At 54.8% G+C, this 14,034-nt stretch overlaps 1 protein-coding gene across 1 annotated transcript in view; it reads right to left on the bottom strand.

The window, feature by feature from the left end:
• GRIN1 (glutamate ionotropic receptor NMDA type subunit 1) overlaps positions 1 to 12,476 on the bottom strand; it is a 37,923-nt gene extending 25,447 nt beyond the window's left edge. Inside the window, 3 exon segments of the mRNA XM_032708037.1 lie at positions 1,817 to 1,993; positions 8,478 to 8,612; positions 12,033 to 12,476. Coding sequence (XP_032563928.1) covers positions 1,817 to 1,993; positions 8,478 to 8,612; positions 12,033 to 12,290 — 570 coding nt within the window. The 5' untranslated portion in view covers positions 12,291 to 12,476.
• Between the last annotated feature and the right edge of the window lie 1,558 nt (positions 12,477 to 14,034).

The following is a 14,034-nucleotide window of genomic DNA, read 5'->3' as shown; positions in this document are numbered from 1 at the left end:
TAGAAGAAGAGATTGAGGAAGATAGGAAAGCCCCAGCAGGCTATCTACCACCTTCAAGACCAGTCAGACCTGTCTGTTTGACCTCTTTTGCAAGGAAAGCAGAAACAAGATGCAGTGGCACACCCCAAAAGGAAGATAAAGTGACCTACCACCACAGAGCAGGTGTCCCATGCTGGAGACTGGCCTGGGCACCTGCAGCAGCCCAGTGGGTGCCAAGACATGTTATAGATGCAGTGCAAATGTGGGGCAGGTCTGAGCACATCCCCTGCTCCCCATCTTTCAAGCTCCAGATCTAAAATCTTTCCCATGTGATGGATAGGGTGAAGAAGAAATGCACCCTGTGCCTGGGAGCATCACATGGAGCAAGCAAGGAGTGGAGTCATGAGAGGGAGCAGCAAAAGGGAACACAGAGGAACTGTAGGAAAGCAGAAAGTGGAAATCAAAAGATGCAAGGAAAGGAATGAGAGACTGACAATGGCTCTCCTTGGATGAGTGACACTGTGCTGGGAAGAGGCTTTGGAGTGAAATATATTCCACTGTCACCCAGCAGGAAAGTGCCTTGGGAGGTAGGAGGATCCCACCATAGCTGGTGGCACATCAGTGTCTCACAATGATCCAGGATGCAGCAAGGATGAGACTCCTTGGAAATCACCGCCAAAACCAAAAGTGTTCAGTGTGGCTTGTGCCAGCCTGCAGCCCTGCACCAGTGTTCACCAGGGAGGTGATGAAGAGCAGTGACAGGCTGCTCTCTCTGATCCCTCAGCTGAGCCACCAACTCCGAGCACAAGAAGTGTCTGTGGCCACATCTCCTCAACAGCTGACTGACTGCCAAAGGTCCAGCAGCTGCTGGTGGGGCTGGAGAAGAGCAGATTAAGGTCCCTGCCTGTGACCCAGGAGGGAACAGCCCTGAACTGGTTGCTGCCCTGATGCTGCTGGAAACTTGGATGGGTTCAGTGTCTGCACACCCGAAGGGAACTCACCCTGCCCCAGGCAAGAGTACGTGCTGGGACTTCACTCTGCAGGGCATGAGGTGGTTCCTTGTCTTCCAGATTGCAGCCAAACAGCTCCTGTGTTCTCCTTCCCTGCTTGTTTGGAACATTAGCTTGGTCCTTTCACTCCATGCCGCAGGTCTGTGGTTGTCCTCCTGAATCTCTAGCAGGCTTGGGGACCTCCCTCTCTGCTCCCTGCTGGCCCTCAGTGCAGGTGCAGTGCACCTCCTCCATAAAGCCACAATCGCCCTCTTGTACCAGCAATGGGTGTCAGGAAAGCAGCGTTTGGCATGTGCTTCAATGGAGATGGGAACGGGCGCAGCCTGAGGCCCACGGCTCTACACAGAGGGTGCTGTGCCCCTCGGGGCAGCAACACACCGGCTGCCTGGCCCCTCCTAAGCCTCTAAGGTGAGCCCCAGGAAGCCAATTCAGAAGCTGCTTTTCAGGGTTAGTTTGGCACTGCTGGGTCTGCCTGACCCCGGGGTGGCTGTAATGGGGCAGGTGCTTCCCTAAGCTGAGCGACTGGTCCTCTCCTTAGGTGGGAATCTTGGGCGAGGCATTTGCAGAGCTCCAGGTTATCCTTCCCTTCATTTTGTAGTCGATTTACATGTAGGAGATTTTGACCATGGCAAAGCAAGTGAAATGAATAAAGTACAAAGTTCTGTCAGGTACTAGTCAGACACTGTTGATGCTTTAAGCATGTTAGCCATGTTACAATGGAAAGAAAAGGTGTTTTACATACAGAAATCTACATACATACAACAGCCCGAGACTTCTAGTTTTGTTGTTGCTTAAACAAAGCTACAAGACAATGTTCAGGAACTGACCTTGGACTCTTTCTCCTCCAAGAGGGTCTCCAGCTTCTTTTGTGCAGCACGACCTTCGTGGTCGTCACTGACTATCAGAATGACGTGGTTCCAGTTGAAGACTCTCATCATCTCAAACCAGACGTTGGCCTGGTGAGAGTATGGAGGGACCGTGCGCAAAAAGGACAGGTGGATGCTCTGCAAGGAAGAACAAGAGCTCAACACAGACTGTGGGCTTGTCAGTCAGGTTTGCAGGGACAGTGCTGGGATCACAAAGCCATTTTGGGAAGACCTCTGGGTTGCACACCTTGAGCACACCTCTAGTGCTAGCCTGCACTCCTTCCTTCTGCTTGAGAAGCAAATCCTGGCTGTGATTTTTGTACCTCTGTGGTTAATCTAGAGCATGGCAAAGAGGGTTTTTTGCTTTGTGGTCCACAGCGAAGAAAAGCCTATGGAACCATGAAGGGCCAGCAGTGTTCAGTGCAAATATAGCCTTGCCTCTTGGCTTTTCAAAATTGTTACTGCCCAACAGACATCACAAAGAACTTGAATTCCCTTTAGAGAGGAGCAAGAGGCAGGTACAGGCAGCTATACATTAGTTATTTGTCACGAGAGAAGTTCAGAAAAGCAGTTTTATAACATGCTCTCTGACTGTTTCTAGGTCAGCCTGTTCCACAGGAGGAGGCTGCTCTGGACTCATGTCCCAGTTGACCTCTCTGATTTGGTTAAAGACATCGTTATGGTTGGATGATTGTGCAATAGCAATTCCAGCCTAATTAAGTACAGCACTGTTAGGGGAGCAACTGGACCAAAAGCTGTAGCTGACAGAGAGCTCTCAAACAAATGCAGCTTTTCCAAAAGGCCCTACAGTCAAATATTAGACAGTCAAAGTGCTCATGCTCAGCAGGGCCCTTACTTGGCAACCCAGCTATGTGCTGGAGGGGGGCAGAATTCTGAACCAGAGAGGACAGAAAGGAAAGCGCCATAATATTTCTTTCTTTGAGGCTGAGATGGTTGTCTGGACCAAACAGGGCTTGTCCAGAACTGCTCACCCAGAGACCTGACCCAGCATGGGTCAGAAATGTCCTGAAGGAGCCAAAGTAAATCACACTGGAAGGGAAAAGGAATCATGTCCCCCATGGACCCATACAGGAGGAACAGACACATCAAATAAAGCCTTTTTCTCACACCCAACATGGTGATAAAGTCAAACCAAACCATGAAATCTGTAGAAAATAGTGTCAAACCCCTGCTCCTGCCCTGGCCCAACACACAGGAACGATGGAGGCAGCAGCAAAACCACCAAGGCACTGGGAACACATCCTGATTACTGAGCCACTGAGGACAACCAGGAGAGCCACAACAAGCATCTCAGAGCTAATACAAACATCTCAGAGCTGATACAAACATTCACAGTTTCGGGAAGAGCAGCAGAAATGCAGCTCACCCCACAAGCCCAGCCCTAATCCATTGGGTTGGGAAGAAGCCCCAAGAGACAAACAATGGAAGAACAACCACAGTCTCCACACCAACACAGTGTTCAAGATCTGTTTGGAGTCAGCAGAGATGCCCAGGAGTTTCCAGGTCCTGCTCCACAGCTTGGGCCAGGGATGCACAAGATGGATCTGAGCATTTCTAATTTCTAACTCCTGACCATTTTTAATTGCTTTAAGAAAATCCAGGGAAAATGAAAATGGGGGAAAAAAAAGATCAGAAAAGAGCTGAAAATAACCCCAGAAAAACTAATATTAAAAAAAAAATCAGGAAAACACAGACTAAAAAAAAAAATATCAGAATTCTAACAAAATTCATTCAATCCATTTTTGAAATTAATCTCTGAGATTTCAGTATATTGCATCAAATTATTTTCTAGTTTTCCATTAGCTTGTAAAAATGGTGTTTAAACTGATCATGGCTTCCTTAAGTATTGTAAATACATATCACTTGGTTCAGATGAACAATTTATTGCAAGGTTGTTGGGGGCAACTTGGTTTAACAGTTCAGGGAAATTTGCTTTCTGAGGTGGTGTCAAAAGGGCCATGGACTTGCTCTGATGGTATCTCAGCTCCTGGATTACAGAATTGTGGTGTTTAGATATGATAATGAAAAATAATTCGTGGCAAGTTCTGTGAGGGTGGGGAGGTCCTGGCACAGGTTGCCCAGAGAAGCTGTGGCTGCCCCACCCCTGGAAGCTTCCAAGGCCAGGTTGGATGGGGCTTGGAGCAACCTGGGCTGGTGGAAGGTGTCCCTGCCCATGGCAGGGGGTGGGATGAGATGGTCTTTAAGATCCTATCCAACACAAACTATTCCAGGATTCTATGATGATTCTGTGTGGGGTCAGGACTTAAGAACTGCAAATTATTAGTTGTCCTGACTTGGTTGATGTGAGTACATACAAAGAGGAGCTGTTTGTGTGTGTGAAAGCTGGGGCTCTGTGTGTGCACAAATGTGAGCATGTCCATGCAGAGAGCATGTGAATGCAGGTGCCCCTGCAGGGAAAGTGCTTGGGTGCTGGAATCTCTGTGCACAGTCTGCACATGGCCATGTCCTGCTTGGGGGAAGAGGCACGTGTGGGTGCCTGCTGATGGAGTTTGTGTCTGTTGGGGATGTGCACAGAGCATGGCTGGAGGCCACCATGGGTGTGTACCCACATCAGGACCACGTACAGGTCCCTGAGTGAAAGGTTTGTTATCCTCTTACTTCTGCCTGACTAAGGGCTCATCCCAGCTCATGGTCCATGGCTGGGGGAGTTTCTTTCCCTACAGAAAATTAAAGAGAAATGAAAGCTTCAGAGGCTTGAGTAGGCAACGTGCTTTAGTTTCACTTCCTATGGAAATGTGCTCAGTCCCCCTTCTAGCAATTCACTCCCAAAATGAGCTGCCTGGGCAGTTTCAAAGAGATTGACAGAGATCTCAACCTGTAAAGCTCAGGGAAATTTGGTAAAAATCCCCAGCTGGGTATGAAAAAGAAGCGGTGGCCAGTGTCCCCATGGAAGGAGCCTGCCCACTGCCCCACGTGACGGCTGTGGACGTGGGAGGGAGCTGAGACAACTCTGAGACAGCTCAGACGTGTGCAGGGAGGGATTTCAGTGGGGACAGGGGTGTGGGCAGCTCAGGCTCAAATGCACTGCCTGCCTTTCCCTGCAGAGCACGGAGGAAGGGACATGGCAGCCTCTGGGGAATGGCCACTGTGGAGTGGGGGGTGTCTGTCCTTCTCTCAGCTGGAATCCTGAGAGCCTATGAAGAGCTCTTCTCCACTGGGATGAGTGGGCTCCATCAGCCCAGCACTGTTCTAGGCTGGTCTGCTCTGGAACGTTCCAGGCTGCCTGACTGAGGGCTGTGCTGCCCTGCTGAGGGCTGAGCTACTCTACTGATGGCTGGGCTGCCCATTCCTGGGGCAAACAACTCTGTGTTACACTAAACAGCCTCTCCAGTCATTGCTTACAGGTGAAGGAGTTCTGATCCTGACCTTGGTCAAGGGGAATCGCTTTCTCCCCACTTCCAGTGCAGCTTCCCACTGATTAAGAAGGTTTCTGCTGAGCATTGTTGCCAGTGAGACCAGTAATACAGAAAAGTACCCCTCTCAGTGAGCAGTGCCTCACTTCCAGGCATGGAGTGGTTACAGTGAGACCAGGAACCAGAGGTAAAAGCCATCCCCAGGCTGAAGAGAGAGAGAAAGAGAGAGATAGACCTCATTGCAACTACCAGAACCAGGTGCTGGAATTGAAATAGCTCTCCAAATGCACAATGACTAAACTCCATTTTCCATCTCTTTCACCACAGAGCACATCTCAGATAAAGCCCTTGATCCTCCACTGCAATAGCTCTCTGATTAGGGTATGGCATGGGGCTCAGCACCTCTGGGCACCCAGGATGTCCCTTCATCCCCACCACATAGGTGGGGATCACGTTCCACATGGTGATGATGAACAACACCAGCCCTTCCTGGCTCTTGAGCTGTGCATTTCCCCACGAGCTTTGCTCTCACACTCTCCATGTCATTTTGCATTTCTCATATTGCCAAGATGTCCATGTCACCTCATTTTTTCAGCTGGGATGCAAAGGAAGTATAAACACCCCCAATGACACATGGGAGCAGGAGCACTAAAGCACAGTCCAGCCTGTCCATGCAGGGGTCCCAGCAGGGGAAGGCCAGAGTGTGACTTTTGCAATGCTCAGTCCATGAAATCTCCATGGAGGGCTCTCCACAGTCATGGACAACACAGCCATGGGGGCTGCTCCGATCACTTACATGAGAGCCCCCTTTCCCTCCTCCAGTCCTGCTCACCTCACTCGGAGGTGACTGGGATTCCAGAGACCCCTCAGTGTACAGGCAGGACTGTGCTGGATGGCGTGAGGATCTTGGTGAAGGAACAGGCAATGATTTCATAAGATGTACGTACAAGGGGGCCAAAGGCTGCCAAACCAGAGCATTCAGCTGCAATACCACTTCTAGAACAAATAGTTGGTTGGATACTGGGAGCAATAAAGCTCCCTTCCCTGGGGTATCTTTGTTGGTAGACTGGCTACAGCTCCTGGACCGCTGTGCTTGACTGGAGATGCTCTAGGAGCATCAAAAGGTACTGGGCAAACCTGTCTGTGTTGAGGCCCACACCTTTCCTCCCCCTGGCAGCATAGCCTGCAGAGGACCATAATTAACTCCACTTCAACCCCCCGTGAAATTTAGCTAAAATTGCCTGACGCCTTCAAAACCAATCAGGGGCGTACATACAAAGTGATCTTACAAGCTTGTTTCCATAGAAACTAAGCTGAAAGATATAATTTACTGAATTTAAAAAGTAACCCAAAACCCAAGCTGATCACTGGAAACCAAAAAGGGAACAGCTGAATGTCCCTGTGTCACATGAGCCAGCCTGTCCTACATGGGGTGAACAGAGCCTGTCCCACGGCTTCACACCCCTCTGTCCCCCATTCCACTCTCACCTTTGCTGTCCTTTCCACTGTTCAACATCCTTTGCTCTTCTACTCAGTCCCTGCCTTTGCCCCATCTCCTGCCAACATCTCCACCCTCTGCAGAGACCTCCAAGCCCCCAGGCCCCCATCTGCCTGGGTGGCAGATGCCAAGCAGGAGGCCAGACAGGCAGGAGTGCTCAGAGGGGTGAGATGAGCCTGGTACAGGCAGGGTGGCCTCCCTGCTCAGTCTGTGCCAGGCAAGTGCAGCCCACAGCCCTGCACTGGCTGAACTCCCCAAAATACTCCATGGAGAGCATCTCCTGACAGTGCACCGGGTCATCACTGTGACAGTGGGTTGCTCCTCCAGCCCTGAAGTGAGTCAGGTGCATTTTATGAGCCAGATTTGCAGAAAACATTTTAAATAGGAAAAATCTGTCAGAAGCAGAGAGTGCCAGGGCAGATTCCAGCCCCTCGGGGTGGGCACACCAATCCTGCCCCAGGTCGTGCCATGGACAGATGGTTTGCTTTGGTGAGCACAGTCCTGCAGAGATGGAGCAGGACCCACAGTCTGCAGGGTCCCCTCTCCCTGCCCTCCTGGCCCCTGTGACAAGGTCCCTCTCAGTGACATTTCCATCAGACGTATTTACACTCCACAGCAGCATGAAGCAAATTCCCCCTGCACAATTGCTGCCTGCCCTCTCCCTTGCTCTGTCAGCTCTGTTGCCATCCCTTTCCCTCTAACCCGGTGGGACCCTGCCCATGCAGGTCCCCAGCCCAGCCAGCCACCATTACGGTCACTGCTGTGCTCTTGGCTTGGTGTCCATCCTATCATGGCTTTACTGGTGGGAGATGCCAAGAGCTGCTGCTGCTCCAGCTGAGCAGTGCTGCTGGTGCATCTCTAGGAGCCTCTGCTCCTCCCTCCTGAAATTTGACTTCATTTAGCATGTAGGCGGAGTGACTATTTTTGCACAGAACATTTACATTTGTGAATATTCACATTTTCCAAGCAAAGGCCGATTCATGCTTTGAAACAGGCTTGATCTCACCCACTGAGCTCGTGTGCCTGCAATGGCGTGTGGATGGCCCGGCTCTGCTCAGCTCCTCCCTTTGCTTTCACTTATCACAGATAGGCTGTGAGCTGAGGGCCAGGGCAGCACCTCATTGCCCAGGGCCAGGTACTGCCCCCAGGCTCTCATCCAGTCTGGAAGCCTCTGTGTGCCCACAGAGACAGCTGCAGTGGCTTGAGACACTGGAATTTGAACCTCTGTCTTGAGTACTGGCCAGACTGAGTGTCATGTGAAACCTCGGGATATTCTGTGATCTCCCTACCAGTATCCCATAAACCCAGAGAAGTGAATGCAACCAAACAACCTTCAAGCCCCGGAGAGCTCCTGCCCAATGTACAGGCTCTAATAGGATCCTCCTGCCCCTCAACAGGCCCCCACACACCCGGGGAGCCCCCTGGACCCCCTGGCTGTCACTAGTGAGCAGGGCAGGAACCAGCTATGCCTGTGCTTGGCTGAAGAGCAGCGAGCCCAGCAGCCTGGCAGAGCCGCGCTGCAGAAATCATCCGGCACTATGTAGGTCAACACTGGCAGCTGTGAAAAAATAATGTACTGGGGAATGCAGGAGAGAGAGGGGAGCTGCAGGCTGAGCTGGAGAGGGTGGACAGACAGATACAGAGTGTTGGCATCATTAACCTTCCTGACTGGCACTCTTGATTTACAGCACATGTATGAGGTACTAGACTAGAAACATGCATCAGTTACCTTATCAGAATATATAGACATGCGTGTTGTCAGACCAATGACAGGGATCCTGTAGAAGCCAGCTGTGTATGATACAGGTGTTGGTGTTAGGTGATCGTTGGGAGCAGGAGGGTGGCTAACTAATATTGCATAGACCTGCAGGACAGGATACACGACACAAACATTATTTCACAGGAGCACATCAGCTGTCCAGCATGATTTTTTTTTCCTTTTCTTTTCTGCAATGTTAAACAGTCCCATGTTAACACAATAACGGCATTGAGATAACTGGGAACAGGGAAGAAAGGACTGTGCTGGGAGCTGTGCTGTGGCTGGAGGTGATGGGTCTGCTCAGGGTTATATCCTAATGGAAATGCTGTGTCTACCAGCTCTGCTCAGTAAACTAATAACTTCCATGGATTACAGATTAAAGGGAAACATCTCCCTTGCAGTCACACTGTGTAATGTGATTTCTTTAACCACACATTTAATACTCGGTTGTAATTCCCCTCTGAGGACTATTACAAACAAAGTGGTCAGCTGGGACTGCGGCGGGAGCGCAGAGCCACGGAGCGAATCAGCCATCTGGCCCTGGGCACAGAAATGAGAGAGCTGGGGGGGCAGGAGTTGGAATCTACCCTCAGCATGCCAGGGAGAGGGGATCTGGGCTATACCAAAATGGGGAAGGACGATCTTGGCAAAATCCTGCTGTTATTGCAGGGGTGGGACTTTGGTCTCCAGCAGGATCCTATTTTGTGTCAAATGGAAAGGAAGGAGATGGGTAATCTCTGGGGGATCTTTTGTTACACCGATGCCCTCTCACAGCACAAGGAATGTCCCCAGTCGGTGACAGGTCTCCAGCGAGGGTGAATCTGTGCAAGGACTTTGATGTCTGGGAGGAAATAACACTTCTTCTCCCCCCAGGCATCTACCCGAGCCCCAGGCTGGAAGGACAGGTCGCCTGGACAGGAGAGGAGGATGAAGCACTGCCTGAGGAAGGGGGCCTGGGGTCTGGGGGGAAGAGGGACGATCCCACCTGGCATTGGGTGGGAATAAGTTGAGGGTGCAGAGCGAGCTGGGGCAGGGGCTGGAGACCTTATCATGGGAGAAGGGAGGAATTGCTAGAGAAGGAGCTGGGGGGATCCTGGGGAGGCAGGAGGAGGGGATGCCCAGTGCAGCTGCCCGGTGCCGTGTTGACACGGGGTGGGCGAGGACCTGCATCCAGCAGAGCTGGGGTACGGCCGTGGGACAGCATCAGGCTCTGGGGGCAGGGGCTGGGGGCTGTGTGGGGGTGAGGGTTGTACTGTGCTGTGCCGCACAGCAGCTGCTCGACGGGAGCCATTTTACATTAGCGGGATCCCAGCCCCTCCTCAGCCTCGCAGCCCCCCTGCTCGGACACAGCGCCGGCGAGCGAGGACCGAGGGTGGCCGTGCCCTAAGCCCCTGGGGCTGGGAGAACCTCTGGGTGTTGGGACAGAGCGTCCACCCCCAGCACTCTGACCCCCAGCACCCACAGCCCCCCCCGCGCCCCGGCTCAGCTGCCTCCCCATCCGGCTCACGCAGGGATGTGCCAGCGCCAGCCCCAGGCTCCGTGGGGTTTGCCATCGGGACAAGGCTTAGAGGTGGCACGGACACAGGCATCCATCAGCTGGGAGCAGTAAATGGAGCCTCGGCTCAGTGAGGGACCCGCCTGAGCCTTCTCCGGCTGCCGCTGGACAGCGGGGATCTGGTACATCCCGTGCTGCGCCGCCGCCCGGCTCGGCCACCATCCCAGGCATGTCTCCAGCCATCCTCCCCCTCCACACTGGGAAGCCGAGCTGTGAAGGTGTCAGCTATTCTCCACTACGCACCTCCGGCCCCTCCAGCTCCCTCCCCTCCTGGCTGTGTGTGCCTGGGTGCATTTCTGTGTGAGGCTCCGTGGTGAGGGCGTTCATACGATTTGGGGGTGTGTTTGCACCTGCACATGGGTCCATGTAGACCTTTTGCATGTGCGTGGGTGTGTTGGAGGAGGGGGTGGGTTTGTACCTGCCTGTCTGCCCCCTCGATGGCCCCAGGTGGCGGTACTGGGGCTGGTAACCGGGCTCAGCACCCAGAGCTCATGCAGGGGAGGTGGAGAGGCCAGGCCACGGGCTGCCCAGGGCACCCTGGGCACCCAGCACCGCCGAGGATTGGGACTGCTCCCTTGGGTCTGCTGAGAGCAAGCCATGTAGACGGGAGAGAGGATCATGCTGTGCTTATGTGCACAGTCACACACAGCACTCACCATGCCTGTAATCCCTGTGTCCTGGGGTGTGTGTGGCAGTGGGTGTGCTGGTGTGCACCACTGGGTGGTGTGGGGGGCCGTGGTGCTGTGTGCCATGGGGGGGTGCAGCAGTGTATGACCTGGGGGAGTGGGGGGGGGGATGTGTACATGAATCACTGTGTGCCTGTGTGTGTGCCTGTGTGTCTGTGTGTATGTTTGTGTGTGTCTGTGTGTGTGTCTGTGTGTCTGTGTAGGGCACACATTGGGGTGTCATGTGTGCCTGTGGCTTAGTGTGTGCTCCTGTGTGCACATGGAGGTGTGGATATGTGTGGCACGGCACGTTTGCACGCTGGTGTGAGTGCAGATATGCATGGTCTATGTGTGCCCATGTTTGCACAGCAATGCACCTGTGCTCATGGCATGTGTGTGTGCAGCCTGTGGACATTCTCACAGTGTGTGCACGGTGAGTGTGCATGGATGGTGTTCCCCATGCCCACACCTCCCCACAGTGTGTGCATGCCCATACATGCTCACAGCCCTTTATGTGCCTGTGTGTCCCCATGATGTGTCTGTGTGTGGTGTATGTGCACACATGGTGTTGAGTGGACATATATGTGCAGCCACTCTGTGAGTGCCCAGGGGGTGTGTGTGATCCCTTGTGTGTCCTGAGGGGTGTGTGTGAGAGAGAGAGACTGTGTGTGTCCCAGGGGTGTGTTGATGCCCATGTGCACCCTGGGGTGCGTGTGTGAGCCCATGTATGCTCTGAGGTGTTGTATGGGAGCCCATGTGAGCCCTGGGGGGTGTGCGTGTGGTCATCTCTACCTGGGGGGATGTGGGTGCCTGTGTGTGCTCCAGGATGTATATGGGTGTCTGTGTACACCCGATCGGGTGTGCAGCTGACTGTGTGTGCCCCAGAGTGTACCTGGGTGCCCATGTGTGCCCTGGGGAACATGTGGATGCCTGTGTGTGCCCCAGGGTGTATGTGGGTGCCCGTGGGTGCCTGTGAGTGCCCAGAGAGGTGTACGTGGGTAGCCGTGTGCACCCCATCGGGTGTGCGGGTGCCCGTGCGTACCCGGGGTGTGTGCAGGTGCCCGTGTGTGCGGGTGCCCGTGTGTGCCCCGGCGTGTGTGCGGGGGTGAGTGTCCCGGGGGTGCGCAGAGCGCGCAGTCGGCCGCTCTTACATAAAGGCTGCAATGCGGGCAGCGCGACCGGGGCCCCGGGGCAGGACCCGCACGGCGCGGCTCGGCCGGGGGGCTCCGGGGGGCTCCGCGGGGCCTGGGCGGGGCGGCCGCGAGGGCGGCGGGGCGGCGGGGGAGGGTCGCCGTCCCGGGGTACCTGGCTGGAGATGAGGTCCTCGCAGACAGACAGGGCCATCTGGATGGCGTTGGGCTTGTGGGTGACGGAGGTGGCGTTGAGCTGGAGCTTCCAGGTGCCGTGCCGCTTGTTGGCCTGGTTCACCGCCTCGCGGAAGATCTGCTCGTGCTTCTTGGTGCTCAGCACCGCGCCGATGTTGACGATCTTGGGGTCGCAGCCGGCACGAGCGAAGGAGGAAGAGAAGAGGAGGGCGAGCAGCAGCAGCCGCATGGTGCTCATCCACGGGCGGCCCGGAGCCCGCCGGGCCCCCCGCGCCCACCCGCCCGCCCGGCCCGCGGGCCGCCCGCCCGACTCAGCGCGGCCCCATCTGCGGCCCCGGCGCGGCCCGGCCCGGCTCGGCGCGGCGCGGGGGGTGCGGAGCGGTGCGGGCGCTCTCCCTGGTGCTGAACCGCCCGCGCCGCCCCGCTCCGCCCCGCGCTGCCGCAGCGCCCGCCCCTCGCCCGCCCCCGGGACCCCCGCCCGCCCCGGGCGCTGCGGCAGAGCCCCCCCACCGCAGCGGGGCTGGTGCGAGATCTGTGGGCACCCCCTTGCAGAGAACGGGGTCCCGCTGCCCCCGGTGCCCGGAGGGCGGTTGCGAGGTCGGGGTGGGTCCGGCACCTCCGGGGGTGTCGCTGGTGCGGGGGGTGCAGAGCTCGTCCGGGGCTGACCCTGCGGCTGCGGTGGGGGCAGCTCTGGGGGTCCCGCTCTCTCCTTTTCACCACAGTGCCCATTTGGGATCGGAGAGTGCCGTGGGAGACACGGGAGGTGCGGACACACTGGTCATTGGGTAAACCAGGGGCTTCTCCAGGCATAACCACACAAGACTGGGTGTGAAAGAGGGTCTGCAGTTTTGTTCTCCATACCAGTATCACCAGTTATGCAGCACCTCTGAACAACACGGTCCCCCAGCGCTGACTAGGGACAGTTGTGTGTGACGTGGATACCGTCACGGTCTGTGTTCACTCCAGTGCTGGAGAACCCTCCCTTGACCAACACAACTCCCAGGCAGAGATGTTCAGCAGATGGTTCCTTGGCTTCACTCTGTCACTCTAGACAGAGCCACCACTCTTCCAGACATTAGCTCACAGGGCAACCAGCCATTTCCCTCCATTAAATTCCGTATTACTCTGGGATATGACCTTAAGATTTCTCTGCTGAGGAGATTTCTTGGGGTTCTCAACATCTACCTGCTGTTCGGCTACCATTAACCTCCCTTAAGGAAATGGAGGCACAGCAACCAGGGGCCAACATCTGGAGGACAGTCCAGCTCCATGGCTGAAGGGGTTGGAGTTTCACTCCTGGGCCACATCTGTCCCATTCCAGGTCCAGAGGGGTAAGGTGGTCAGAGCAGCACATTGCTCCTCAGAGCTGCTGCTTTGGCCTTTTTGGAAAACAGCAAAGAGGTTGCAGGTGGTGACAGGGTGTTGCTTTGTCATTGCATGGGACAAACGCCACAGGCAGCCCAGGCAGGGAACAAGCTGAGCACTGCAGAACCAAAGCCACCAGGGATATTTTTACCCCACCAGTTCTGGGATACTGCTGCAGCCCACCTCTGTGCTCACTCACAACGTGAGTTGAAGCAGAATATTTTTCCCCCAATGCAAATTTTCTCACTGGCATCTCTGAAGTGTGAGTTGCCATGGAAACCATTTTGCCTGTGTCCCATGTTGCCCACATGCACTCGGAAGAAACTGCAGAAGCAAAATGGCTGTTGCGTAACACCACAGGGGCTCAGCAGACGAGGGGCTTGTGGGCTGCACAGCCCCTTTACAGCTGTGAGACCCTCTCAGGAATCTGCGGCCCATTGCTTGGGAAAGCAGTGAAACCCAGGGAGGTTATGATGTGCTCCACGAGAGAAGGAAAATGGCCCCATCTCGCCTTAACTCTTGCAGTGCTTGTCATAGAGCTCCACACCGACCCTGCTGTGCTGTTGGCACAAAATTCCAGGCATGTTTAACCCTTTTCAGTGTCACTGTGGCATTCC

This window comes from Chiroxiphia lanceolata, chromosome 21 (assembly GCF_009829145.1).
Source record: "Chiroxiphia lanceolata isolate bChiLan1 chromosome 21, bChiLan1.pri, whole genome shotgun sequence".
Lineage (NCBI taxonomy): Eukaryota > Metazoa > Chordata > Aves > Passeriformes > Pipridae > Chiroxiphia > Chiroxiphia lanceolata.
The sequence above is the reverse complement of the archived record's forward strand: the minus strand, read 5'-3'. Positions and strand labels throughout refer to the sequence as shown.